The sequence below is a fragment of the Pholis gunnellus genome (assembly GCF_910591455.1).
Source record: "Pholis gunnellus genome assembly, chromosome: 1".
Lineage (NCBI taxonomy): Eukaryota > Metazoa > Chordata > Actinopteri > Perciformes > Pholidae > Pholis > Pholis gunnellus.
This window is the reverse complement of record NC_136528.1, coordinates 30,374,744-30,401,065: the sequence shown is the minus strand read 5'-3', so window position 1 is coordinate 30,401,065 and position 26,322 is coordinate 30,374,744. Positions and strand designations below refer to the sequence as shown.

Sequence of the window (26,322 nt, the reverse complement as noted above, 5' to 3'; positions counted from 1 at the left end):
TAATGAGGCTGATATTATTCCATTTTTCCTCTTGACAAGACCAAAAACAAGTATGTGTTAGTCCTTCCCATTCTCCTACTCTGTCTGTACCACTCAGTAGTTTCAGTTAGGAAAAGAATGGCTCATTAATATCAGTTGACCACTGTAGTTTTCAACAAACATTATGAACAAACATGATCCAAGTGGCCTCAATAGGGACTATTTTCAGTGGCGCATTGATACACGTTTGGTGTTCTAGTGGGTATATGAGGCAGCAGGACGCTGTACGTGGGATTGACTCAAAATTAAAACATACAGTGTTAATGAAGGAATACGTGTTTTAATAGTTTTTGGACAATGACAAGCCCTATGGCACAGAGGAAAAAGATGTATCATGCTTTGATACACAAACATTACTTGTTGGTAGATACATACAAAATGTTGATTTTGGTCTTTTTTTCTCTTTTTTTTTTTGGAAACAACAAATCCAATACCACCAGACTTATCTTTTAAGTCTGACGAAAACTGACACGGCAGAATTTTGATCCAATTCTAAAATGTGTTAGAAGCGACCAATTCAGGTTTGAATACAGTTCCATACAGTGTCTACCTCGCATTATGCTTACTGTTTGGCATGATAGCATGTAACTTTAGCTACAGCAGATTAAAATGAAAATATATGGCAAAATCAAAGTATTGGAGTGAAACTTATATCTGTACCTAATGATAGCACTAGATGAAAAGTCAGAGGATCAACAAACCCACTGGGATTCATCGTCTGGGAACAACATGGCTGTACCAAGTTATGTGTCAATCCAACTTCCATACACACAAGGCTGCATTAAAGTACAATGGTCGCCGGGGCTACAACTTTTTCAGGGGCCAATACCCCACTCCACCACGCACCGTCACTCAACTTCAGCCACGTTCAGTCTGCAGAAACATCCGCCATGCTTCATTTGAATACAATTATGCATCAACAATCACTCATGACTGCAATTTACCTTTTCAACTTAAAACTATACTGCCAGTACCCTCATTTCTGCAGCTGCTCCTCACCAACAGAGTGAGCCAAATCTAAATTGCAATGAGCCATAAACTCTGTTTGATGTTCCACAGTGTTCTTGAATGGGATACAGTGTTTGGACTGAAACAATCTCCTGTAGTTGGTCAGTGTAGCTGTGTGAAGCTACAGTAGCAGAGTACGGATGCTCACTAGCAGGCCTCTCAGTTCACTGCACACACTACTTGCTTTGTGAATACTGTACTCCTACAGGACTCTCATATCAGGGAACAACACACGCAGGGATACATAAACACATCGGTGTGTGTGTGTGTGTGTGAGACTCTGTTCGTGTCACTTTACTAATTTCAACCATTAAGCTTCGGAACCCACAGAGTTTCGGGGCGTGTTTTCCTCCTGTCACATTTTACTCTGTAGCTTTGATTTTCACTGCAATATAACAGTTACAATGCCATAAATCCTAAAAAAAAGAACAAATTGCAAGTTTAATTTCTATGATAATTAATTTTACATAAAATAGAAAACACTGGAATCTATATATCCAACATTATTCCAAGTGTCCACCAATGTTACCAATGTGAGAAAAAAATGTGCTATGTATGTATATTGACCGATTAACGCTTGATAACCTGTACTTACAGCCTCCCCTGTCCTCTCCTCTCTTCTCTGTGTTCAGCAGAGTTTTGGTCACGTGACTGTTGGTCTCAGGCAAATCCATCATGGCTTCCTGGTTGCGTTGAAGAGCCCAGAATTTAATGTTTTTTTGCAGTATCTAGGTAAAGCAAACGTTTTATTTATGGGGACATTTTTATGTTTTTGATGAAATATCACAATTTTAAGCCTCATTTTCTGTCTTTTTTTTTTATGTGTTTAAGGACCACCAGAAAGATCCAGACTATGAAAGATGAAAATCTGAAAATAATAAAGCTTTTTACAGCTTCTGGCGAGGATAAAAGGTGTAGTTCTGGCAATTGTTTAGAGAAAACATGCTGTTCAAGCTACACTTTACCATTATTGGGGGGGAAAAGTACAGTGCATAGCTAACATAATGAGCACAATGAAGGGTCAGAATGGGACACAGGCAGAGAGAGCTGCTGTTGAACACTCATGGCTGTTATGAAGCACATACGGGTAACTCTGATGTGAAATAAAAAGAGAGGAAGGATGAACGTGAGGGTTGCGATTACATCAACACATGAGATGTGTATATGGCAATGCACAGTGCAAACACTGAGATTCATTCATATTGTTGCTATGCAGCTTCAGGTCTTTGAAGAAGTGCAGCCATGAATGTTGCATGAGGGATACAGAGTATGCCAGGATGCCAGGGCTACTGATGCACAAACACTGAACCTTAGCCAAACACAAGCCACCACAAAGTTAACGAGGTGGAGAAATGTGTTAGCCGGCCCTCGAGCCACGTCATTAGCATGGTTCAAAATGACACCTATGTTTGCCTAACATGTACACAAACTATTTCTATTACAGCTGGGCGCTGCTTTTGGTTGCTTTTTTGTGACTATATTATCTTTAAAATGATTCTGATGGCATGACAAGTTTTTCTTTGAAGAAAAATGAGTGTTTGCTTTCTACAAGCTGGTGTCTGCACTCCATAGATTACTTGTTGAAGAAAGAAGTGCCACTCTGCAATGTCACTCAAGTGAACTTGTAGTAAAGCCGCACAACTCATCAGCATTGACGCTGCGATGTGCGCATGTGAGATGGATAGAGGTGAGACAAACACTAATCCATGACTTATACTGAACACAATATGATTTTCAAAACAGACGAGTTTCTAGTCATTCAGTTTCCAATGAGATCTTCATTTAACCAGTAATGCAGAGCTCATTTCTGCTGAGATCAGCAGCAAACTTTCTTCATTGAATCATTCCCTATTAGAGGAATGAGTGTATGAAAATAACATTATACTTGTGAATATGTTTTGCAAGTTGTACATTAAGTAGCAGATGTTTTGTAACAAAGAAAAAATAGGTTTGTCTTTCTTGTTAAAGCTCGTAAGTGAATCAGCAGCCACGTTGTGCCCACAAGCTAGCTTAAAACGTAGTGCATGCGCCCATGTCATTGATCTCTGAATGATAATGGCGGCAAAGTGATGTTCTTGCCTAAATGTACTTAAAGAACATTTCAAAGAATGAATGATTGACAGACAAGTGAACACAGATGTTTCTACTGTTGTGTATTTCAGTGATAGAATTTATAAATTGGAGAGTATCATTTCAAATGCTAGTGTATGTCAAATTGCGTAATGAGTCACTGGATGTTGAGTTTTTGATTATTTGTCGTCATGCTGATAATTAAATACATTTCAACTGGTGTAAACTAGCTCATTCAATACAAGCGGCTCTGAGGAGGAGATACGTGTGTGTGTGTGTGTGTGTACACACACACACACAGAAAAAACAGCGCTGTCCATTATTCTGAACAAAATGCTAATGCTGTTGTTTTTTTACTATTTTACTATAGATACGTAAAGCTTGAACAAAGGAGGATCAATTTGCAAGAAAAACAAAACGACGACTTTAGGCAACACATGACCATTCAGATCATGTCAATTCTTAATTGAGGACACTACCATGGACTCAACATATTGGTCTTAACCCATCCCACATAGCATATCTGACTGTGATCTCCTGACGCACTTACTTTAAAGACAATGCCATTAAGGGCGAGGGACTATGAGGAAAGTGAGGAACGCTTGCGCTGTTGATTAATAACCCTCCTGCTAATATGAGAATGAACCGCATTAATCACACTGAGGCCTAATGAAATGCTATCAGAGTTGAAGGAGCAGTTGTTAATGGGCTTCGTCGAATGTCACCTTCCGTCGATATGTGTGCCGCAGAGATCTCCTCAGCAGGCTGATACCGCACTGGATCAGACACCTCAGTGAGACTGCACGTCACCACTCACTCTGCTCATTGGCTGGTTGCTATGACAGCACAACAAAAATCTCAAACACATCCTAAATACCTTCTTCTGTGTGTGTATTGGGGGGGGGGGGGCACCTTTTAAGAATCTGTTGGTGAAAAGAATGAATGGATAGATATATATATAATTCAAATATGGTCTCCAGTGTACTACTCCAAACCTTTCATTCCGCCCCCGGTCACATTAACTCTATATGAACCCTCCCTGCTTAAATAACATAACTCTATGCTTCACAGCAGCAGAGCCATGCACATGGTGTCCTGATTCCTGCATAGAGGTTTTGAGTGAGTCACGTAACACGTGTGTGTGCTGCCGGTTTGTTTTTTGTGTTTGAGAGCGTGGTGCCACTCGCCTGAAGTGTTGCTGTAAACAATCAGAGCGAACCGACTCTCCAGCCATATATCCGTCAAAAATTGCATTAAATCAGCAGTGAGGGAGCATTTCGGATATAAAATGACCAGGGAGTCATGTAAACAGCAGATTAATTAAACAGTGTGACCATCATTGTGTGAAAAAAAAGTTTTGCTGCCCATCGTTGTCGGCCCAAAAGATATGCGGTCTGGAGGTAGGCATTGATGCTTTCTAGTTGCTGGTCTGATAATGATACATACAAGAAACTACAGGAGGAGAGTTAGTAACGACAGCAGCATCTGTTGTTATAATGTACAGAGCAGAGCGGTATGGAGGTTCCATTGAGTTCCATTATGATGTGTTCAAGCTCCAGTTAGAAAAAATGAGTATTGGAAGAAAGTCAATTATAATGTTGAGTTCATGATGAGTTCAAATTTAATTAGTTGATTATGATAAGAAATAGTTTAGTTTATTAGCTATAGGCCTATTAGAAATTAACTGAAGATGAACAGAGTGAAAACTTTATGTTATTAGATAAAATCAATGTTGACAAACTGCATCATTTGAAAATGAAAATTGCATATCGCAAAATCACAATAATATCGAATCGTGACTTAGGTACCATGTTAAAAGGTATCGTGGGGCCTCTGGTGAGTCCCACCTCTATACTGTATATATCAGTGGTGGGCCGTCAGGGCCAGCAAGGCCTTCTCTGCTGACCGAAACAGAATCACAAAGTTATATATATTTTATCATTTAATTATTTTTCATAAATGCACTACATGTATTCTAAATATTTTTCCCATTATCTTATTTTCTCATTGGACAGCTACTGTCTTCCTCAGTTGCTCTGCTTCCAGTGCAGCTTGTTTTAAGTAGCGCTTTTATCCAATCAGATTTCACCTCTGTGTCTCTAGGTAAGAAGAGAGGCCCCAGGCCTGCAGACTCACCAGTGCCTCCATGTGCAGCTTAAGTGAATGGGGACGATATTGTTGATTGCCATAGTCTTCAACCAATCAGATCTTTAGTTTGACATGTTGGGCGTATTCTTTGATAATCCCAATATCTGCTGCCTCTGTGGAGCGGACATTTTCAGCCCTCAAACGCATTAAAACCTTAAGAAATACAACGGGACTGTCGACTGTCTTCACTGGCGTCCATGAATCCAGAAGGACTTCTTACTGGAACTAAAACGCACGGATGTACTGAACAACCATGAGATTAAACTCTTTGTTAATAAAGAAAGGAGGAGGACTTTGTCTTTAAATAGTGAACAGCAGCTTTGGTAAGTTAACTGCGTTTGTTTTTACATCTGCAGTAGCTTTAATATGCTTGTTTATATATTATTATTTGTTTAACTTATTTTTATGAAGATGATTGTATATGTGATAGGAACTATTGTTAATACCTATGTTGCGCTGGGGACATATTTAGTCGTGGCACAGCAACAAGAACACGTGAAGCGGCAGAAGTCTATATACTCCGCGCAAAGTGTTAAAGTTAAGTTTAAGTTAAAGTGTTTAAGTGATCATCTTTGAAGATTCATGTGTTTTCAAGTGGACTCATTTTCCCTCTCGGTGTTGACAGACGAATAAATCTGTCAGTAACAAGAACTAAGGCGTCGTCTATTTCCTAGAGGGAGTGATAGGAGAGTTACTACTGTGTTCATTTGTCTATGGTGTCGTTTTTATGATATGGTTAATATTGTTCCCACTGATGTGAATAATATTTGAATGGCCTGTGCTCTTCAGTGTGTATGGAAATATGTGTTTTAGCTCCACAGTTTTGCTGGATTGATTTTGACTATTTGCATTGTCCGTTAATGACGCAGCATCCCCTGCGCATATTCATGAATCTGCACTCTGCAGTTAGTGTATTTGTTTGGGGTCACCCAGACAATTTCGTGTCAATTTTCAGTTTCTTCGCAATTTCTCTCATGGAATAGCTTCATTTCTAAGAACAAGAATAGACTGGCGAGTTTCACATGAAAGTTCTCTTTTTCTGGCCATGTTGAGTATAATCCAACCCACAAATGTGATGCTCCAGATACTCAACTAGCTCAAAGGAAGGCCAGTTTTATAGCTTCTCTCACCAGCATAACTGTTTTCAGCTGTGCTAACATATTTGCACAAGGGTTTTCTAATCATCAATTAGTCTTCTAAGGCCATTAGAACACTGGAGTGATAGTTGCTGGAAATGGGCCTCTATACACCTATATAGATATTTCATTAAAAACCAGACGTTTCCACCTAGAATAGTCATTAACCACATTAACAATGTATAGAGTGTATTTCTGATTAATTTAATGTTATCTTCATTGAAAGAAACAGTGCTTTTCTTTGAGAAATAAGGACATTTCTAAGTGACCCCAAACTTTTGAACGGTAGTGTATATATATACACACACACACACACACACACACACACACACACACACACACACACACACACACACACACACACACACACACACACACACACACACACACACACACACACACACACACACACACACACACACACACACACACACACACACAAACACAAACAAACAAACAAACACCTAGAGGCTTTATGCACAATAGCTTAAGTATCATCATGATATCTATATTTCCTCACACAAATAGTGAGAAGAGTAAGTTTCTCCTGGAACGTTTCTCAAGCACAAGATATATGTATGCAGACATACAGGATCACAAACATTCCGGAATCCAACAGGCTGGATTGGAACTCAAGTGTGTGCAGTTATAATCTCATCATCATAAATCAACCTGCCAACCCAACAGCATTTATGAGAAACCCGTAGCAAGCAGGCAAAACCCCCACACACACATATTCACACCACAGACCACAGTGTGGCTGCAGGGTATTTCGTCTCCCAATGTGTCACCTCAAAAATAAGCATTAGAGCAAAGAGCCATTAGAACACAACCACAGTTTCTCTTTTAACTGCCATTAGAAAGCCAGTTCCAGCACAACCATTCAATAGCCTGTCTGTATCTGAGCAAACCTCCCACCATGCTGCCCTGTCATATTTTATGAGCAATAAAGAATATTAAAACATATATAAAGGCTCTTTGTGTCTGCTACTAATGGGTTTGACAGTGTATTTTTTACTTGTCATAGGCTGGAGGCTGGCTTCAATATGAAGACGTGATGGACTTAAAAGAACGGCACTGAAGACTTTTCTCGATGTAAAAGATCTTTTTGTATTTCTGACTTGCTTCGGTGTGAATTTGTTAGAAAGACCTGGCACCTGTATTTTTCAGAGGTGCCTTTCCTTTTTATTATTGTTTCCAACGACGGCCTCTCAGATGGTTCGGAGGAACAAATGTCATCTGGAGGGTCAGGTTGTCTGGCCATGTTCAGTCAGTCAGTCTTGTTGACAACTGTGTTGCTGAGCATTTTACCAACTTGGAATAAGATCAAAACCCGTCCCTATCACTCATAGTGACTAACACACTCTCAAACTCCATGTAGCTTCATAGCCTCTTTTGCTTAATTGTCTTGATTTTCTTGCGCAAAAAAAAACGCTCTCATCATTTCCAGCAGCTTTCTTCAGTGAAAAAGCTCTGATAAACCCACTGGAACTAACTGCCAAGCACCAGACAGCAGACACACACATTTAGCAACCAGCCGGTGAACACAGCCAGAGAGACGGGTATTTTTCTTAATTCTGTGAGTTTCAGGAGACCAAAACCGAGCTAAAGAGAGATTAAATGTTGGACTTGAATCCATGGTGTGGACAGAAAGACAACCATGTGTCTGCAACAATTCTGTGCTAACAAATTAGCCATAATACTCAACCAAGGATCAGTTACTTGAACTATTTAAATTAATCTCAATATGAAACATAATTCAGGTTGTACATCTGAAAATACTAAAAAAGAAAGGTGCAATCGCTAGAGTTCAGATTGCCACCATGTGTGTCTGAAACAACCACTGTTGTAATGATGAATGAAGACAACCTCCCTGGATGGAAACGTAGCTGAGTCAGCGGCATGCATAGCATGTAGATCTGTCTGAGGCAGCACGCCTTTATTGGAGCAGGACCTTAGGGAAATAATATAGTTAGTAATCACTGAGTGTCTCGCCCCCCTCCAATGCAGGTAAAACATAATGACTAGCCTATTCTGAAAAAGAACGGTCACAAATGTGACAAGGCTGTGCGACAGGAGAAACCTTTTATCTGAGTGTAGGCTTTTTGCCTCTGCCCTTGTAGACAGGAGACCGTGTTAAAAAGAGCAGTGCAGAAAGTATGAAACACACAAAGGGAGAAGGATAGAGGAATTTTAGATCAGTCATAACCGGAAAGAGAAAGAGACAGAAATGTAGCCTTAGATCGGGCTGTTGCTGCTGGCTGCCCTGCTGTGATGTCTCCTACCTGAGTCATGTTCTCTATTCTCTGACAATGGGCAACAACTGGCGTCTGAGCTGTGAAAGCCCGACTACTCATTTCAAGCGCTTCAACGCAGCTGGTCACACACCATGCCCTGATGTTGCATTTATATAACCTGGGCCCAATGGTATGATGGCGAGCCCAGAGATCCCTCTCCTCGCTGTGACAGAAGACAGACGTGCAGAGTATCTTAGTATCTTAACTCGGAGCTGCTTAGTCAGAGGCATGAGGAGTTTCAGGAACATTCACATTACAGTCACAAGGTGGGCAAACAGCCTGCCTAGGGACACACACACACACACACACACACACACACACACACACACACACACACACACACACACACACACACACACACACACACACACACACACACAGTGTGGTCAGGGGATCTTTGTGAACATCTTGGTTGATTCTGAATGAGACTGATTGTGTCTATATTTCTGTCTGCAGCTAGAAGGTTTTGAACAAAAGAGGAGATCTCTTTTACTGCTTCAACTTTGCCTTTCCTAATGTTACATCATAGTTAGGTTAGTGGAGTATTTAGTAGAAACTAATTAGAATGTATCAAACCACAAATGAAGAAACTCTAAACACCATCTTTTCTTAACATCAGCTGTTCTGTTTTTATCCTGCTTGCTTTTTGTGGTTGTAAAAATATCTTTCGATCCAGATTTCCATTGTCCACATTGTAGCAATCCAGAGTGAAACAACAGGGAATCAAGTGGCAATCAACAGGAGAGAGACGCAAGACGTTTCTTTGATTTTGAATGATCCTTTCTGTCTTTACCACACTTTCCCGTCACTGTGACAATTATACATAGACAAATAATGATCCACAAAAAAAAAAAATATATATATATATATATATATATATATATATATAAAAATAAATAAAGTAACCTTGTTCCTTATTAAACATTATGTCTTAAAATGTACATAAAAGGTCTTCAGGGATCAAAACTAGTTTGAAAAGATACAGTATCTTTTCCAATGACATGTTTGATTCAATTTCTTCAATCCTCATCCTGATTCATGCAACCAATCGCTTCTTCAATTTCCAGTTTTCCAGCTCTACAATTTCCCATAAGGCATCATTAATCCACTTTATTTCTAGCCTTTGGACCTTCAATGTTGTTAATAGACCTGTCTGTTGCACCTAATGCACCATGCTAAAAGTTTCCCAGATGTTTCCCTCTGGTCATAGGAGGACTGATTGAGTCTCAATAAATTGGCAGCAGCTTTGTTAGCTGTCAGCTCATTATAATGTGATCTGACAAGGAGTCATTTTACAGTACATTCGTAGAGCTAGGCTTGCATTGGTAGATATGTTTATTTTTTTCAATTTCCCATCTAATGTCTTCATTTCAAGTTATGTTATCTTTTTCTTGGGACAAGTAAAACTTGTCTTAGGCCTTAAAGCCTTCCATATGCTGCTAGCAGTTGTTTGGAAAGCATTACATTTCAAACAAGTCAAATTGTTGATCTAAATGAATCGATGAACGTGGGGTCTATAAGCCATCCTGGTTGAAAGCACCACTTTGGTGGATTATTCTCAATTGAAGTATCTTTACAAATCAAGCTGCATGGTCAGATAAAAATGTACTGCTATGATGACATTTATCAATTTTGGAAACAAATAATGCTGAAAGTAAACTATACGCGAGTGAGTTTTGTAAGTGCAGGAATAACAGGAGTATTCTCGGGCGTTTTGGTTTCCATGTCTCCATATATCCACGAAATGTAATTATCTAATAAAATGGTGTATTGTCATTGATCTGGTGGGAGTATTATGTAAGCTGCGTGATCTGTCTCTCGGTGGATCTAACGTCGCCAGCTGTTAGGTTTGACCCAGGGAGATTTGTAATGGTCAGAAACATTTTATGAAGATGTTCGTTTACTAGAAGGTTCATGTGTTTTTTTCGGGGTAAAGAGACGAGATATGGCAGAGTTAGTCTAAAAGAAAACATAGACTGCGCCACTATAGGGCAACATTTGGGATTCAAAGCCGAAGAAGAAGAGCGAGAGTGGCTGCTAAGTCAAGAGCGACACCTTGTGGTAAAAGTCCAGTGTCTGGCTTAATATCGAACCACTTCGACATTTTTTACAAACTAATAATATATAATTGATAATGAAAAGTCTAGTCGCAGCCCTACTAGGCTACCATTATTTACAATTGAAGAAGACAATCAGAGTAGGCTGAGGCCGACTTAAACCAATAAATGGGCCAAGGCAAAAAGGACCAGCGGGTCTGAATTAGTTTTGATTATTCTATAACACACTGATTATGTTTATTGAAGAATATCCCCTGTGTAAGAATAATATCTCTTGAAATATGAAAGGTATTAAACAGCATGTTGACAGGATCCAACTGAAGCAACTTTAACATTTGAGTGCTTTCGAGATGCACATTTATAAACTAATTTGCAAGTAATTCAATTACTAAAATGACCACACAGAGAATGTGCAGCCTTTGTGACCCCTGGGGGTTTGGGAGGTTGGAGAAACTTCCTCTCTTACTGGTTGCTATTTCAGCCGGTGGAGGAGCTTACTAGCACTACATCTCGCTCCGCTACCCCAATGGAAAGCATTTTGACCGGCAGCTTGAGAAAGCAGGAATAGGTGGAGTTAGGTGGCCATGTGCACCTGGCGGAGATCAGATCACCATGTGAGCCAGACCACCTCCAGGTGTGGTCTGACTGAGTAAATTGTATTCATATTGTCAATGCATCCAGCATGCATTGACACCTGCTTCAAGATGTGATTTTCTGTATCCAACAACAACATCCAGCTACAGAGCACACGTTAATGTCGTATATGGGGTCGCATTCCTACAGTAAAAGCTGTAGAAAAAAGGGAGGCTGTAAACTGAGGTAAGGCAGAGCAGCTGTTAATAGCAGGAAATGACATTGTCAGGGGAACAAGAACTGGCTGTTAACAACCTTTGCTAGAGAGTCCGCTGTGGCCAGCATTATTACTCATGCTGTCATAGAGCATTCTTCCTGCCTCCACAGAAATTGTGATTGCCCTTTCAGTGATCTGTTGATTGTGTTGTTTGAACGGTACCAAGCAGTTGAAAAGGTAAGGTTGGCTCTGTCGCCCAAGTCTTAGTCATATATTCTTCATTCAGCTCAGAATCAGAAACGGTTTATTGCCAAGTACGTTTGATCTGTTGGCTCTGCTTACTGCCAGCCTGTGTGCATGTGTGTGTATTTAATCAGGAAGTGATGAGAAAATGTGTCTTACATTTGTGTCTGCTAAAAATATTTTGATATGGGTGTTATCACAGCTTGGTGTGTTCTGTTGTCCAGATACATTTGGCATAAGTTACATTTCATCACACTGGCTGCTCTCAGTTTCTCCTTTACATACAGTTCTCACTCTGATTAATTCAGCCCCTTATACTTTGCTTTTCTCCAATCAATGTTAAACTACTTTCAATGAAATTCAAGACTTCCTGCAAAGTGTTTCGCATTAAAAGCCCTTAAGTAGCTCAAGAGGCACTTTTGCTTTAATGAAGGCTTTTCATGTGAGACATCTGCAGGACATTCTGTTCACAGTAGTGTAATTGTACATGATGAATATACCAGGAGAACCACTGCAGTGCAGGTCATTATCCACAAGTGGTTACCTAGTCTTTAGTAGGTACTTTATTTGTTAATCTAGTACAGTATGTGAGCAATTGTGTGCTAGTAGCTAAATAAGCCATTAAAATAGTACTTTTTACCTTATTTGATAATCTGCATTTATTTGAATTCTGGCTTTTATTTTAGACTTCAGAGTTTTCAACAAACACATCCAACCCCGGTGTCCTGTCTAGTGCTCACAGGGCAGTGAGCTAAATAGTGGACCAGTGTCTTTGCTCTGCGGAAGGGGCTGAGGATAAGCTAAGGACGCTATCAGTAACCAGAGGTTATGGTCAATATCGTAAAATTGTATTACCATTTTTTAGGGAAAAATAACAACCTAAGCCCAGGTTACTACTTCTTTTACCTAAAGAGTATCTTATTTAGTTGCAGTCAAATAGTTTGACAGTAGGCCGGAACATAAACCATTCTTCTAAATAATATTTCATTACTTAGAACATACTGTACCATATGAAATATGCAAAATCTATTTTTTTGTGATAACATTTTTTATGGATTTTCATATGTATTTCATTTATAATATGCAAAATGTCTTAATAAACTATTTCAATGATCTTAAACCCTTTAAAAGGAAGTATTCTTTATATTTTGACAAAGTTCTGTTCCTCCTCCGATATGTTCAAGATTCCTCAGTTGTTAGTTTAAAGCTACAGTGTGCAGGGTTTAGTGGCATCTAGCGATGAGGTTGCAGATTGCAACCAACTGAATACCCCTCCGCTCACCCCTCCCTCTCCAGGCGGGTAGACTGTAGAGAACCTGGGGTGGCCTCTCTGTAGAGCCAGTGTTTGGTTTGTCTGTTCTGGGCTACTGTAGTGCACCACTAGCCCATGTTCTAGATAGGAATAAAAACATTAATCTTTTCTTCCAGGTGAGTTTTAACTTACATAACTTGCTAACACACAACATCTGTACCTGGTGTTTAGAGTGCATGAAAAATTAACAAGCACTAGCTGCTAACTTAGCTTTTTCTATGTTAACGGCACAGAGGGACCTCGCTTATCCAAAGAAAAAAATCCTAAACTCAAGGCTTCAAAATGGTAGCAACAAAACAGTTGGGCACATCAAATTGCGCTGTATATACATGTTGTTGTCCATGTTGGCCCATTCACCAACCAGTGTATTTTTGACATGCATCATACCTTCCATGTTCATCAAAATTTGATGCAGTGCACCAATGCCATGTGCATCTCATGAACAAATGGAAGGACAGATTACATGTGCACCAGTATCCAGGTTCTTCAGATCACTACATGATTCTAACACTATCCTGTGGAGTTGCATCCTGATTTCTCTCCGTCTCAGAGACTATGTTCAGAAACTTGGATAAGGTGTTCCTGGTTTCTATTGAAGTACCAGAATATTCAAGATGGAATATTCAGGTTACTCAAAACCAGAATAGGGCCCGATCCAGGTCCATGTGATGTTTACATGCAAAATACATAACCAGGATTCTAGTGAGCATGTAAACACACTCAATAACTTCCACTAATAGGAGGTAAGACGGATCTTATGCAACAAGAAATGTTCCACTAAAGACAAATGGAGGTACCCAGAGATCTCCTGTATGTAACTGAATCCCTGTTGGCTAAGCAATTACACTCCAATGACTTACACTTAGATAACGTGGGTGACATGAAGCTGGAAGGACTAGAAGAGTCCTCTTAAATGTTTCGAAAGAGTCCATCTCCTCTGAAAAGTAAAGCGGTGAAAGACAGACAGTTTATAGAGTTCATTCCTTTCTGAATTCAAGAGCCCTACAGAAAGGAGTGCTTAATGCACCGGGCTCTGTGCGGATACAGCTCAAGAAGCCCAATGTCATCCTCAACCTTTGTGCAGCCTCGATGCAGGGCTCTGGCAGACAGCAGAGACAACAGCATTGACCACTGCAGATGGCCAGAGGACTCCAGGCAACTCATCCCAAGTATAATCTCTCCAAACAGCGCTCCTGTGTTTCATTAGGGATCATTTGTATGATATTTGTCCAAAACACAATGTACTCTCTTCACCCGATTTATATGGCTGTGTGTCCTTATTAACGGCACTCAAATGCCAGATGACTCACTTTACTGCTCTGCGCTGCTTTATTGAATAAAAGATGCCCATATTAAAGAAGTTATAAGGAGAAGAATGGGTGCAGTGTGTGTGTGTGTGTCCAAGTGTCTGGGGCTAAAATCAATTCCCTTTGACACAACATAGAGGTTTAATTTTCAGTGTTGCATATAAAGTAGAGAAATGCTCTCAGAGCTATTTGCATTTTTGAAGCAGAGAGTAGAACATTACCTCCTCATCAAAGCGCACAGAACTTTACAGGAATGCATTATGAGCCCAACATGACTTACAGTGCCAACACATACTTACAATACTTCTAAAAACATAAAAAGCCTCAAACTCAGTCAGCAAGCTGAGCAAACCGGTTTGTGATCAACCTTTTAAATAGTTTTTTCTTTTACAATGCTAGCTCTGTGCTAATGTGTGAGGGTAATATTAAAAGAGCGCATCAGAGAATGTAAGCATTCACTGACAAACAATTAGTAACTGACTGAGCTCTGACTCAAGTAATTCTAGTCTCATTTGAAACTCCACGTTTGGAAAGATTGAAAAGATGCAGCGTGTAACAGTGTCACATGGAGCCCATAGTAAAGCAGGTTTTGAACACTTTTGAACACTGAACCCCCAAGTTCAAGCTCCAGCACCAGGTTTGTATACATCGTAGCTAGATGAAAATGTAGCTTTTATGTGGATGCAACTGGAACAAACTGCAAGGTGTGTTTCTAATGTAAAAAAGAAATAATTCAGAATTTCCCTTTTCATGTGCCTATGATTGAGCTACTATGCTCTTACAATGTCTTTACTCTGTTTTATGTACTTTGTATTTTATATCTTTAATTATAGTACTTTCTGTGTAATTACTATTTTATGAACTTTATATTATGTTTTAATCATATTATATTTATTTGTATTCATGCAAAGCACACTGATTGCCCGTGTACAAAATGTGCTTGAAAATAAAGTTGCTATTGTTATAATGTTAACTTACTTCTCAAATACCTCAAAGACTACGTTCCTACCCTCACCTATGGTCACGAACTCTGGGTCGTGACCGAAAGGACAAAGTTTCCTCCGTAGGGTGGCCGGGCTCAGCCTTAGAGATAGGGTAAGGAGCTCGGACATCAGGAGGGAACTTGGAGTCGAGCCGCTACTCCTTCGCGTTGAAAGGAGTCAGCTGAGGTGGTTCAGGCATCTGATTAGGATGCCTCCTGGACACCTCCCATTGGAGGTTTTCCGGGCACGTCCAACTGGGAAGAGACCCCGGGGAAGACCCAGAACACGCTGGAGGGATTATATCTCCCAGCTGGCCTGGGAACGCCTCAGGATCCCCCAGTATGAGCTGGAAAATGTTGCAGGTGAGAGGGAAGTCTGGGTCAGCCTGCTTGGCCTGCTGCCACCGCGACCCGACCCCGGATAAGCGGAGGAAAATGGATGGATGGACTTCTCAAATAGTTTCATCCTGTTTTGCCTTTTCCTAATAAAGTCTGTTTAAAAGTAGCGGGGATAAGCAGCTGGTTAGTTTGGTGAAACATCTGGCTGATGCCGTCAATGTGAATGTGTGTTAGCGTGTTTGATGCGTATCCATTCACATACACTACAATGGCGAAAACGTCCACCCACTCCCTCTCCATTGCTGTTATAGCTGACCAGGAACCCGTTATAGGTCACTTTACAACCCGTTGTAGACGGAGCTCTGCCCCTGCCCCCCCCCCCCCCCCCCGCCCCCCCATGATAACATGAACCGCAGGTAAAGAACACATTCAAGTTCAAATATTAGCATCAGCCTTTGCTCACCCAGACCGGCCCGGCCACAGTGAAGAGTGTGGGACTGACCTGGTCGTCGTACTTGTAGGTTAGAAGCTGATCTTCTGTAGCATCCTCCATGAAGCTGCCCTGAGGTGAGAGGGCGAACTCTGGCAGGAACACTGCTCTCTGGGGCTGACTCTGTGCACACCAACACCACACACACACACACACAGTTTCATTCAATCAGTATTCAGGGGAAGTGCATGGGAATAATATTAAGAGGAGAGGAATAGTGTCAAATGATGGCATGAAACTTTCTTGGTTGACATACTTTAAGACAAGTTTTCTGAAAATGTATGTTTAAATATGCAAATAAGGTATTATCTTCTCAAATATGTAAAAATGTACATACATTTCCAGAAAATGAATTTGAACATTGGATAAAGCCCCATTCAAAATTCTTGCTTCATTTTGTTGACACATTAGGTGTCAAAGGTTTTTTAAAAGGCTTTTTGGAAATCTCTTTTTAACACTCCATATATCAGAAAAAACTTTCAACAGCTCTTTAAAAATAAAATCCATTTTCGCCATGTTTATAGAAATAAAATGTTCTATAAATCAGGCATGAAATGAGATATGAACAAACCTTTCAGTAAAAACATTCAGAATTTTGAGAAAATGGCCATTAAAGATATGATTTGTAGACGTTTTTACATTTTGCAAGTTTTGAATATTGTAAAAAAAAAAAAAAATAATACATATCCTGATGAAACTTCCCCAGTTGATTACTTACATTAAGACAATTATGTTATGTGTATTAAAATGTTTCTGAAATGTTTAAATATGCAAATGAGTCATTATATAAAGCTAACTTTTTGGTGAATTAATTAAGGATAAATCTACAGATGCGAATAGACGAAAACGTAAAATACGCACCTTAATGTCTACTTACTCGTCTGAAAGAGCTCATGCAATGGAAAGCTAAATAGTCAAAATCTCTGCATAAAATGTACAATGTTTTGGGGTTTCTTCCCTTAAAAGTCAGATCGTGATCATACAGCGATGATACACAGTTGAGTCATTGGACCCTTTGCTGCTAAAGGGCCATAAATCTGATCTCAGTCACTCCTGGCTTCATTTAGTGAGCTTAAATCTGGACCTCGCTGGTGTTTTCTAAACAGAGGGTGTGAAATCATCTCCCCTTCCCTCCCAGACCCTCCACCTGCTCAACTCACAGGAGGCAAAAGCTGTGCTGCGATAGACCGAACCCTCTGCTGACTCTTTATAAATTCTGCTCCGCTTGAATATTTTCTATTAATTTCACTGTGATTTATACACAAAGGTCGGAAGCCTGTACGACTCACACTGGATTTTTAGATGATCAGCATAATTCAAAGGCAGGGAGGGGACTGAGCAAAGGGACTGAGACTGAACTGCGCGCCGGAGACAGGATAGGAATAACTGGCATCTGGCATTTAGAGGAGTCCCCAGAGAGAGAGACTGTGTGAGTGTGTATGTGAGAGCCCAGGCCACTTGAATTGTGTACGAGACAGATGATCTACCATTAAGATTAGCAGAAGTGGTGTCTCCTGCATGCTTTTAGAGCCACTTAGAGACAGACACAGCAGAAGTGCCACTGGTATGCGTTTCCCTGAGGAGTGTCTGAGGCTGGCTCCCTTTCATCCCTTAGTAACCTCTTCCCTTTCTCTCTCTCCCTCTCTCTTAAATGACCACAAGTACAGGTCGCTACCAAGGTGTTTTGCCGGTTTGGGAGTTGTCCGTGTTCTCATCTTAACCCTTTCATAGTGTGTTATCTGTTCATAAAATGTAATCGTAACATTTTGGTCGCCAAAAACACCAGTTTGGTTCTACTTTACTCCAAAAAATCCAAGATGGCGAGAGCCTGGCCCAATGCCAAAGTCCCCCCTAAAGCCTTAAACCCTGAACCCTCAGGGACTTACTGACGTCACCTGGTAAGTGGTTGAGTGTGGAAGACTGTGAGGCCTTGAGATGGTGTGAATACGAATGGGACAGCACTTTGCTGCAACATATCACGTTATCAACGTCAAAAAATATGATGTACAATTGTGTGTATTTATTTTATACTTTGTACTCCCTAATTTGAACGTCTTCCAGGCTCTTTCCTCACAAGATGAGAGGTAACTTCAGATAACCTATTAACTTGTTTTTGTCAAAACAGCTTTGATGACAAAATGAAATATTTGATGAATAAATAAATAAATATCCTCTGATTTCATGTGTTTTTATCTTTAATCCGTAATATTTCTAAGTACATGTAATTTGCAAGGCCGTGTCATCCTCTTTGTTTACCTTTTTATTTTTTACGTCTTTATTTAATGTCACATTGTAATGAATTGTGGGTAATTCCCAAAGTCTGCATCTAATGCTAACTTACGTAAAGGGTTCATAAAGGGCTCAAAATGTCTGCCAGAGAGCCGTCAAACTCTCGATGATTTGAAAGTGGGACAGAAATAAACCCTCACGGACTTTGTGGGAGCGCGCCTCAAAGTCTGTGAGTCCGTGAGAGTGGAGATTGGGATTGGGCCTTTCACTTCCTGCCACCTGTGATCAACCCACCGCAACCAATGAATGACCAGTATTAGCATACCTTTATGCTTGAATCCTACTTCCTCTTACCACATACACTCTTCAATTTAAAACAAAAAAAAACATTCATCTCGTCATCTGTCCTTTTTAAACTTAAACTTTTTTAATCCATTTACAAACCACATTTACATCTTAATCTTCATATGAAAATGCTTCTTTTTTTTAACCATACTTAAAACAAGACCTAGTGTTTGTCTTATTAATCAAGTCACATATTATCTTAACATTTTTATTACAATGTATGGTACTTTTTAACCGGGTTACACTCAAACTGTGGCTTTTCATGTTTTGCAACTTTCATGTTTTGCAACTTTGGTGCAGTATCCTGGGAAACAATATCTCTTATCTCCTACAAATGATTTCAATAGCTGATGACTTGCACTTTGTGTGAGAGAATGTGTGCTGTTACTCTGACAGCTGTTTGATCTGCAACACAGCTCTAATCAAGGTCAGTATGAGTGGGTTGGAACTGAAAATACAATGTCTGAAAGGCGCATGCTTTGTCATCCCAATAGAGGACTGTGTCCATACAAGGCCACACACACAGCGACAGTAAGTCAGGTTGCCTTGCTGTGAAGTTACTGAGTCATAGCTGTGCAGCGCTGCATGGAGTAGTTCCCCTAATTGAGTTTATACACCAGTGGAAGGACAATGTCAGGACAGCTGTCACCCTGCCAGCTCCCTGCAGTGGCTGGTTCACACTGGATCACTGGCTTACTTCAAGGGAGCCAATACTGGGATAATAATACAAGGAGGGCAACCCCCATCCCAGGGGACAACATACTGTACCGGAGGAGGCAGCTGTTACATAGTGTGGGAGGGATTGCTTGCTAAAGCCGGTGGAGAAACTCCTGTGCAGCAGGTCAAAAATCAAGGCTCGAGTTTGTTCATATCAAGACGGATGGAATATTGTTCAGCTCCAGTCGCTGATCACGAAGACTTAAGCAGGGGTTCTGAACATTTTCACGGTCAGGTCCAAAATATATGCCGTAACCATCGATATGAGAGATGATGAGGGATACATCAATGTACCAGTGCCAGTTTGAAATTAAACAACAGCCTGTTTGAATTATAGTGCTGTCTGATACCACCAAGGGATGTTACGATACCAGAAACTTGTAGTTGAAACCAGTGAAATTCCATGATTCTCAAAACCCAATTTGATTCCCGGTAAAAAAGCAAAACAGTAAATCCCATGTACCTTAACAAAGACTTTATTTTTTTATTATTAATCCCTGATGATCTAACTCACGTATCTTGCCAAAAAACAAAAACAAAATGTATCTTATCTCAAAACTCAATTCTACTGAAGAGATTGAACCCATCATAATGTACAGTAAATCAATGCAACCTTCGTATGTTAGCTGTTAGCTCAGTTATTTAGCCAAGCAGGACAGTACTGCGTACTAGCTGCTAACAGCTAACGGTACTAGCTCTCCTCCTGCCGATTTCAACACAGATTTGTTGTTCACAATGTAGCCTTATCAGGGACATTTTCTATCGTCACCGGGACGACAGGACGCAGTTGGTCTCAGGCTCTGATCCCCAGAACTGTAGAAAAACAAGTACCACGTTTCTTCAAATTTTGGCATTAACTTGGTACCAAAGTATCGGTTCTTGTGGTATCCCTACCAGCACATCTTTTTGTCCTAAGCACAATATGTGTTAGCACAATGTCAGAGATAAAGTGCTTATCGTGCAAACTATTGTGTTGTTGGCTGCAAGGAACAGCACAAATCTCTACATATGCGTACAGCCACTGATGACACAAGAGCTGAGTGTAATTTATTACATTTATTTTTGTTGCCAACATTCCAGCTGCCGTTAGAAATGGAATTTCTTTCAATCAAAGAAAAATGTTGAAGGTACTGAAGGTATGGCGTTTGAAAGAGATGGGCAGGGAAACTTACAAAAAGGTGCTCTGTTGCACTATGGGAAATGTAGGATCCTGTGTTTTTGGAGCCACTGAAAAATTCCCCTCCCTTATCCCCTCCCCCTCAGACCTGGTCAACCTCTCCAACAAACTATCCTCCTGCCTTGATCAGCTTGCCCCTCTCAATACCAGAACTGTCTCTTTCCCCCACACTGCTCCCTGGTTCACCCCTGAACTCCACCTCATGAAATCCCGGAAACGCAGACTAGAGCGACTCTCCAACAAAACCTGCCTCACAGTACACACCCTGGCTTACAAGGAATACATACAGCAGTACAAACTGGCTCTCAACACTGCTCGCGCCACCTACTACTCTGGCATCATCCACTCTGGTCCGCCAACCCCAAGGTCCTCTTCTCCATAGTAAATTAACTTCTAAAACCTATGGACAATCTCTTCAACTCCTCCACAGCAGGGAAATGCAACTCCTTCCTGTCATTCTACAAAGCAAAAATGTATACCATCTACAACAAATTGGCCACTTCCAGCCCCGCCATGTCCAACCCTGTATCTGTAAATCCTCCACTAATTGACCGATCACTCTCCCGATTCTCCCTCATCTCCCCCTCAGATCTCGATAAATCACTTTATAACATGAGGACTCTGACCTGTGACCTGGACCCTATCCCTATCACTTTAGTCATGGCATGTCTCCCGGCCCTCCGCCCGCACCTCCTCTCTGTCATCAACTACTCCCTGTCTACTGGCTCCGTCCCTCCCGCCCTCAAAGTCGCCTCAGTCACACCCATCCTCAAAAAGCCTGGCCTTGACCCTGACATCCATAACAACTACAGACCCATCTCCAATCTCCCTTTTCTGTCTAAAATACTGGAACGCACTGTTGCCCACCAACTCAAAACCCACCTGGACTCGAAACAACTGTATGATTGTTTCAATCTGGATTCAGATCTCATCACAGCACAGAAACTGCCCTAATCAAAGTCACCAATGACTACCTCCTCTCCTCTGATGACTACTCCCTCAACATCCTAATACTACTCGACCTCAGTGCAGCCTTCGACACCATCAACCACTCAATCCTCCTTTCCCGTCTCGAGTCCTCCCTCCACATTACTAGCACAGCCCTCTCCTGGTTCAAATCATACCTCTCTGACCGTGAACAGTTCATTAGTATCAACAAATTCAAGACTGATACAGCCCCAGTCTCTCAAGGTGTCCCCCAAGGTTCTGTCCTCGGTCCCCTCCTCTTCATCCTCTACCTGCTCCCCCTTGGTGACATCATACGCCACCATGGTCTCCATTTCCACTGCTATGTTGACGACACCCAGCTCTACGTCACAACCAAATCCGTCACCCCCACCACCCCCACCAACTGCCTCACAGATATAAAAACCTGGATGCAAGCCAACTTCCTCAAACTCAACAGCGACAAATCTGAAATCCTCGTCATCGGCCCAAATCACTGAACAAATCCCAGCACAACTTCTCCCTCTGCATTAATGGCACCACTGTCCCTGCTTCCACACATGTCCATTATCTTGGAATAATTTTTGATCAAACCCTCTCCTTTGAACGCCACGTCAATCATATCACAAAAAACGCCTTCTTTCATCTCAAAGACATTGACCGTCTCCGCCCCTCCTCCTCCACAGCCGCTGAAACACTCATCATCGCCTTCATCACCCCTCGACTGGACTACTGCAACAGCATCCTGTACGGCTCATCCACCAAAATCATCAACAAACTACAATACATCCAGAACTCAGCTGCCCGTCTGCTCTCCTACTCCACCAGAGATCACATCACCCCAGTAACATCAGAACCTCGCCCCTTATACCTTTCTGACCTCCTGCATCGGCACGCTCCCAACCGCAACCTCAGATCCACCAACGCCAACCTCCTTACCCCCCCTACTCTGTCCAAGCATCGGACCTGGGGGGACAGGGCCTTCTCCATTGCTGCCCCCTCCCTCTGGAACTCTCTCCCCCAGCACCTCAGACATTCTCCGTTACTCACCACTTTCAAAACTGCACTTAAAACTCACCTATTTAAATCTGCTTTTAACCTGTAAAGTCAGTTATTTGGGTTTTTTTTCGTGTCGTTCCTTACTGTTGTTATGTCATCTATTTTGTTTTTATTGTAATTACTTCTATTGTTTCTGTTTTTAGCATGTAAAGTGTCTTTGAGGTACCTTTTAAAGCGTTATACAAATAAAATGTATTATTATTATTATTATTATTATTATTACATATATCAGGGACTATAATTGAGGATAATTCTATCTCTTCAATTTGACTTCCTTATTTATTTTTTTAATCTGTCCTATGTGAGTACCTAACTTTATGAAAGTGCAAAACCCCTTTTAATACATCATGTATAAATTATACAACTACTCACTTTAACCTTTGTAGAATTGCTTTCTACATTTCTCTCCTGTAAATAAACCTGGGGAATTTTCTCTTTCCATCAACACTTAAAACAGTGACACTGATTATTTTGTCCTTTATTTAATTCAGCATAAAAGGCTGACTACTGTAACATAATATTGTCTTATTATAGAGGCTGAAAGAGTGGGATGAAAGGCTTTGATCTCATCATGTCTAAATATACAGAATGTATTTCGATCCTCAACAGTCCACCACTGGAGTTTACAGGCTCACTACACTGTTTTCTATAATTACATGGTTGCTGGTGAGAGATTTGACTGAACGTTGTATTTTACTGGTGTCCAGGACGTGCGGTGAGGACCGCCAATTTTATTTATTTTTAAAGGGTGCAATTTGGTGCATTTTGGCAATCAATTTATCTCTTACGGAAACTGAACAAAAAACTTGATTATAAATATATGTGGGTACAAAGGGCAGGCAGTTACAGCTGGCAGGTAAGGGTAAAATAAAATAAAATCGACGGAGATTTTTACAATTATTATGATTTAATACAAATAGAAATCTCTCCTCAAAGCCACCAGACTCCATTAAAAAAAACAGCAATTTACCTCGGTAAAACACTCTCGATGTGAAGTAGGCCTTGTAGATCTGCTATAAGTGATTCACCAACTGGATTGGTAATTTATCGCTCAAAATTGGTTTGTGAAACAGATTTAGTGGACTTCAGAGGTTAAATAACGTTCATTAGCATATTTTCTCTGTCTCCAACTCGGTGGACAGGAAATGCATCGTGCGTAAAGGATTGTGGGTGTTTTAGGAGCACAGAGGATACACACATGCATCTTTGAAAATCCTCTGAATGAAGGACTCCTTGGTAGAATTAGAAGGATCCTCAACATTGGAACAGTCCTTCATTGAGATGAGATCATGTAACATCCTTTAAATCCAGGAGAGGAATTTCAAACTAAAGCAGGAAACAAACAAAAACCCAAGACCATGCCATCGCTTATGCTATGAAATTGAATATACAACATTATTTGAAAAATTAAATAAAATAATATTTCTGCATTTCTGCAGAGCAATGATGTATAAACAGGGGAGGTTTCTGAATAAGCTTCCTTCCTCTCATGCACTGAAATGACTGTTCTTCCTATTGTATGTATTTTGTAGATATTTCATGCGCTTAATTTGATGAATACGTTTTCTACGTACAGCTAGAGATTATAGTTGCTGTGGTATGTATTATTTGTAATATTTATAATAACACCTTCTCATTTTTTACACTATCAATTAATCACATGCTGAGTCCTTTCTTCCTACGAGAAAATAAATCTATCAAGAGGGATATTTAATCAGTTTTATGATAAGGTGGATATATACTCGAGTAGAACAGCAACAATGAGTAATTCTCGCAGTGCTCGGGGCCTGCTGCTTCACTTGGAGTAGTGCAAAAGTAAATCTTAATGAGGGCTGTTTATACCCATGCATGGGCTTTTGTTGATGGGTGATACATTTTAGAGTGTAAGTTATACAGCCAGATATACAATATAAATCCATTCTATGCAGACTGGATTTTTAGTTACACAAGCAGGAGCAAGAGCAAACAGAATCCAACAGGGTGACGTTAAGGTGCAATGTGTACCCGGCCACCTGCCCCAAAGAAATAAGAGGCAACATTTCACTGCATCCAAACAATCTCAATCTACAGTCAGTTATTGAAAAAAAAGACAGCAGAGGGAAGTGATGAAGCAAAGGTGTTCTGGTTTCTGCCACACAAACCGCACACAAACCAGGGATGTATCGGAGCAGCTCTACTTCTTCTTCCTCTGGACTGAGGGCAGACTGGATGCTGCAGTGACTCACTGTCACCTCTCAGGGTACAAGTGGTATTACAAGAAAGTACTGGCTGGAGCTTGCTGGTTAGCAGTAGATATGTCATGTAGCACTAGCATGACGTCAAAACGGTTCCCTGTTCACACTCTTTTGTGAAGGTTAGTTCATTTTAAGTCTGAAGGAACAGAAAACCTAATGCCACCTGACGCATAAGATTTAATTGGTCAAAGTCCCAGTGAAATGGAAGTTAGGATATCTTTGGCCTCTGTTACACTTTCAAATGTTCGATGACTCATCCTGCCAAAACAAAATAATGTATTTCATATATTAAATAGGAAATATGTTAGAAATAGGAAGAAATGTTTGTTTGGATATCAGTGCACAAAACTTTGTTTTCGGATTCATTCAAGGGAAACCTTTTTCCACGGTCACAGAAAGCAAAGTGAATTGTTAGCAGGAAACCACTTTCCCGCACCTCCCTATAACGTTTTGAGGATCCTCATCACACAATATACACCTCTGTTCCTGACGGATAAAAAAGTCTTGGAGGACCACAGATCTTTAGGATTTCTGAATATGACTTTAAACTTAAAGTTCAAAGCTTTTAACTGAAATCTTTGCATATCACATCGCTGCATTTGTTTCTAGAAGCGGAGAAGATAAGGTGTGCATGTATTGGTCCAAACTATTTGTGAGTATGTTTGAAAGCCTGTTACTTTAAGATGTACTGTGTGCGTGTGGTTTTGTTTCGGTGTTCCATTGTGTCTACCACGTCTCGTGCACTTTAAATGTACCTCTTCAGATAATTAAGAGATACTTGAAGATATGAGAACCCCAGAGAGAACCATAAATAGAACTCAGAGGAGAGCGGGTGCAGAACAAGTGCAGAATCAATCGAGGCCTATAGTCTGCCCTCACCTGCTCTTTGTGATCTACTATAAGCTTTAACCAAACCTGACTGACGCTGCAGCTCACAAGCTGAGTGGTCTGAGTGAACACAGAGCAGTTTTAAGACTTAAGACATGTGTCCTCCTCACTAGAAAGAAACATACTGAAACTTCAAAAGGAATGTTTTTAAACTGTATGTCACTGTGACCCTTTCCCTGAACTTGAAAATCAATACTTTTACTTAAATACTTGACTTAAATCTTCAATTGGTTATGACATGGAAAGATTTCATCACTGGTGCAATATGCAGTTAAGATAATGAAATGTATTTTGCATCAGTGTGGAGCAAGGGATAAAATAACTGAAACCATTTACAGATTGTAACAGTCACAGACTGTAACAGTGTGTAACTTTAGCTAGCCAGTTTCTCACTCGTACATGGCCGTTAAGGAAAATATAAAACAGATGACGCATGGTGTATTGTGACGTTACCATAACAGCAGTGGTGCAGAAATTACTTTTAAATTGGCGGTGATGAAGAAACATTTA

At 40.5% G+C, this 26,322-nt stretch overlaps 1 protein-coding gene across 1 annotated transcript in view; it reads right to left on the bottom strand.

Annotated features, from left to right (window-relative positions):
- adamtsl3 (ADAMTS-like 3) overlaps positions 1-26,322 on the bottom strand; it is a gene marked incomplete at both ends in the record, with an annotated part of 203,791 nt that overhangs the window by 160,176 nt on the left and 17,293 nt on the right. The window contains 1 exon segment of the mRNA XM_079161155.1: positions 16,231-16,341. Coding sequence (XP_079017281.1) covers positions 16,231-16,341 — 111 coding nt within the window.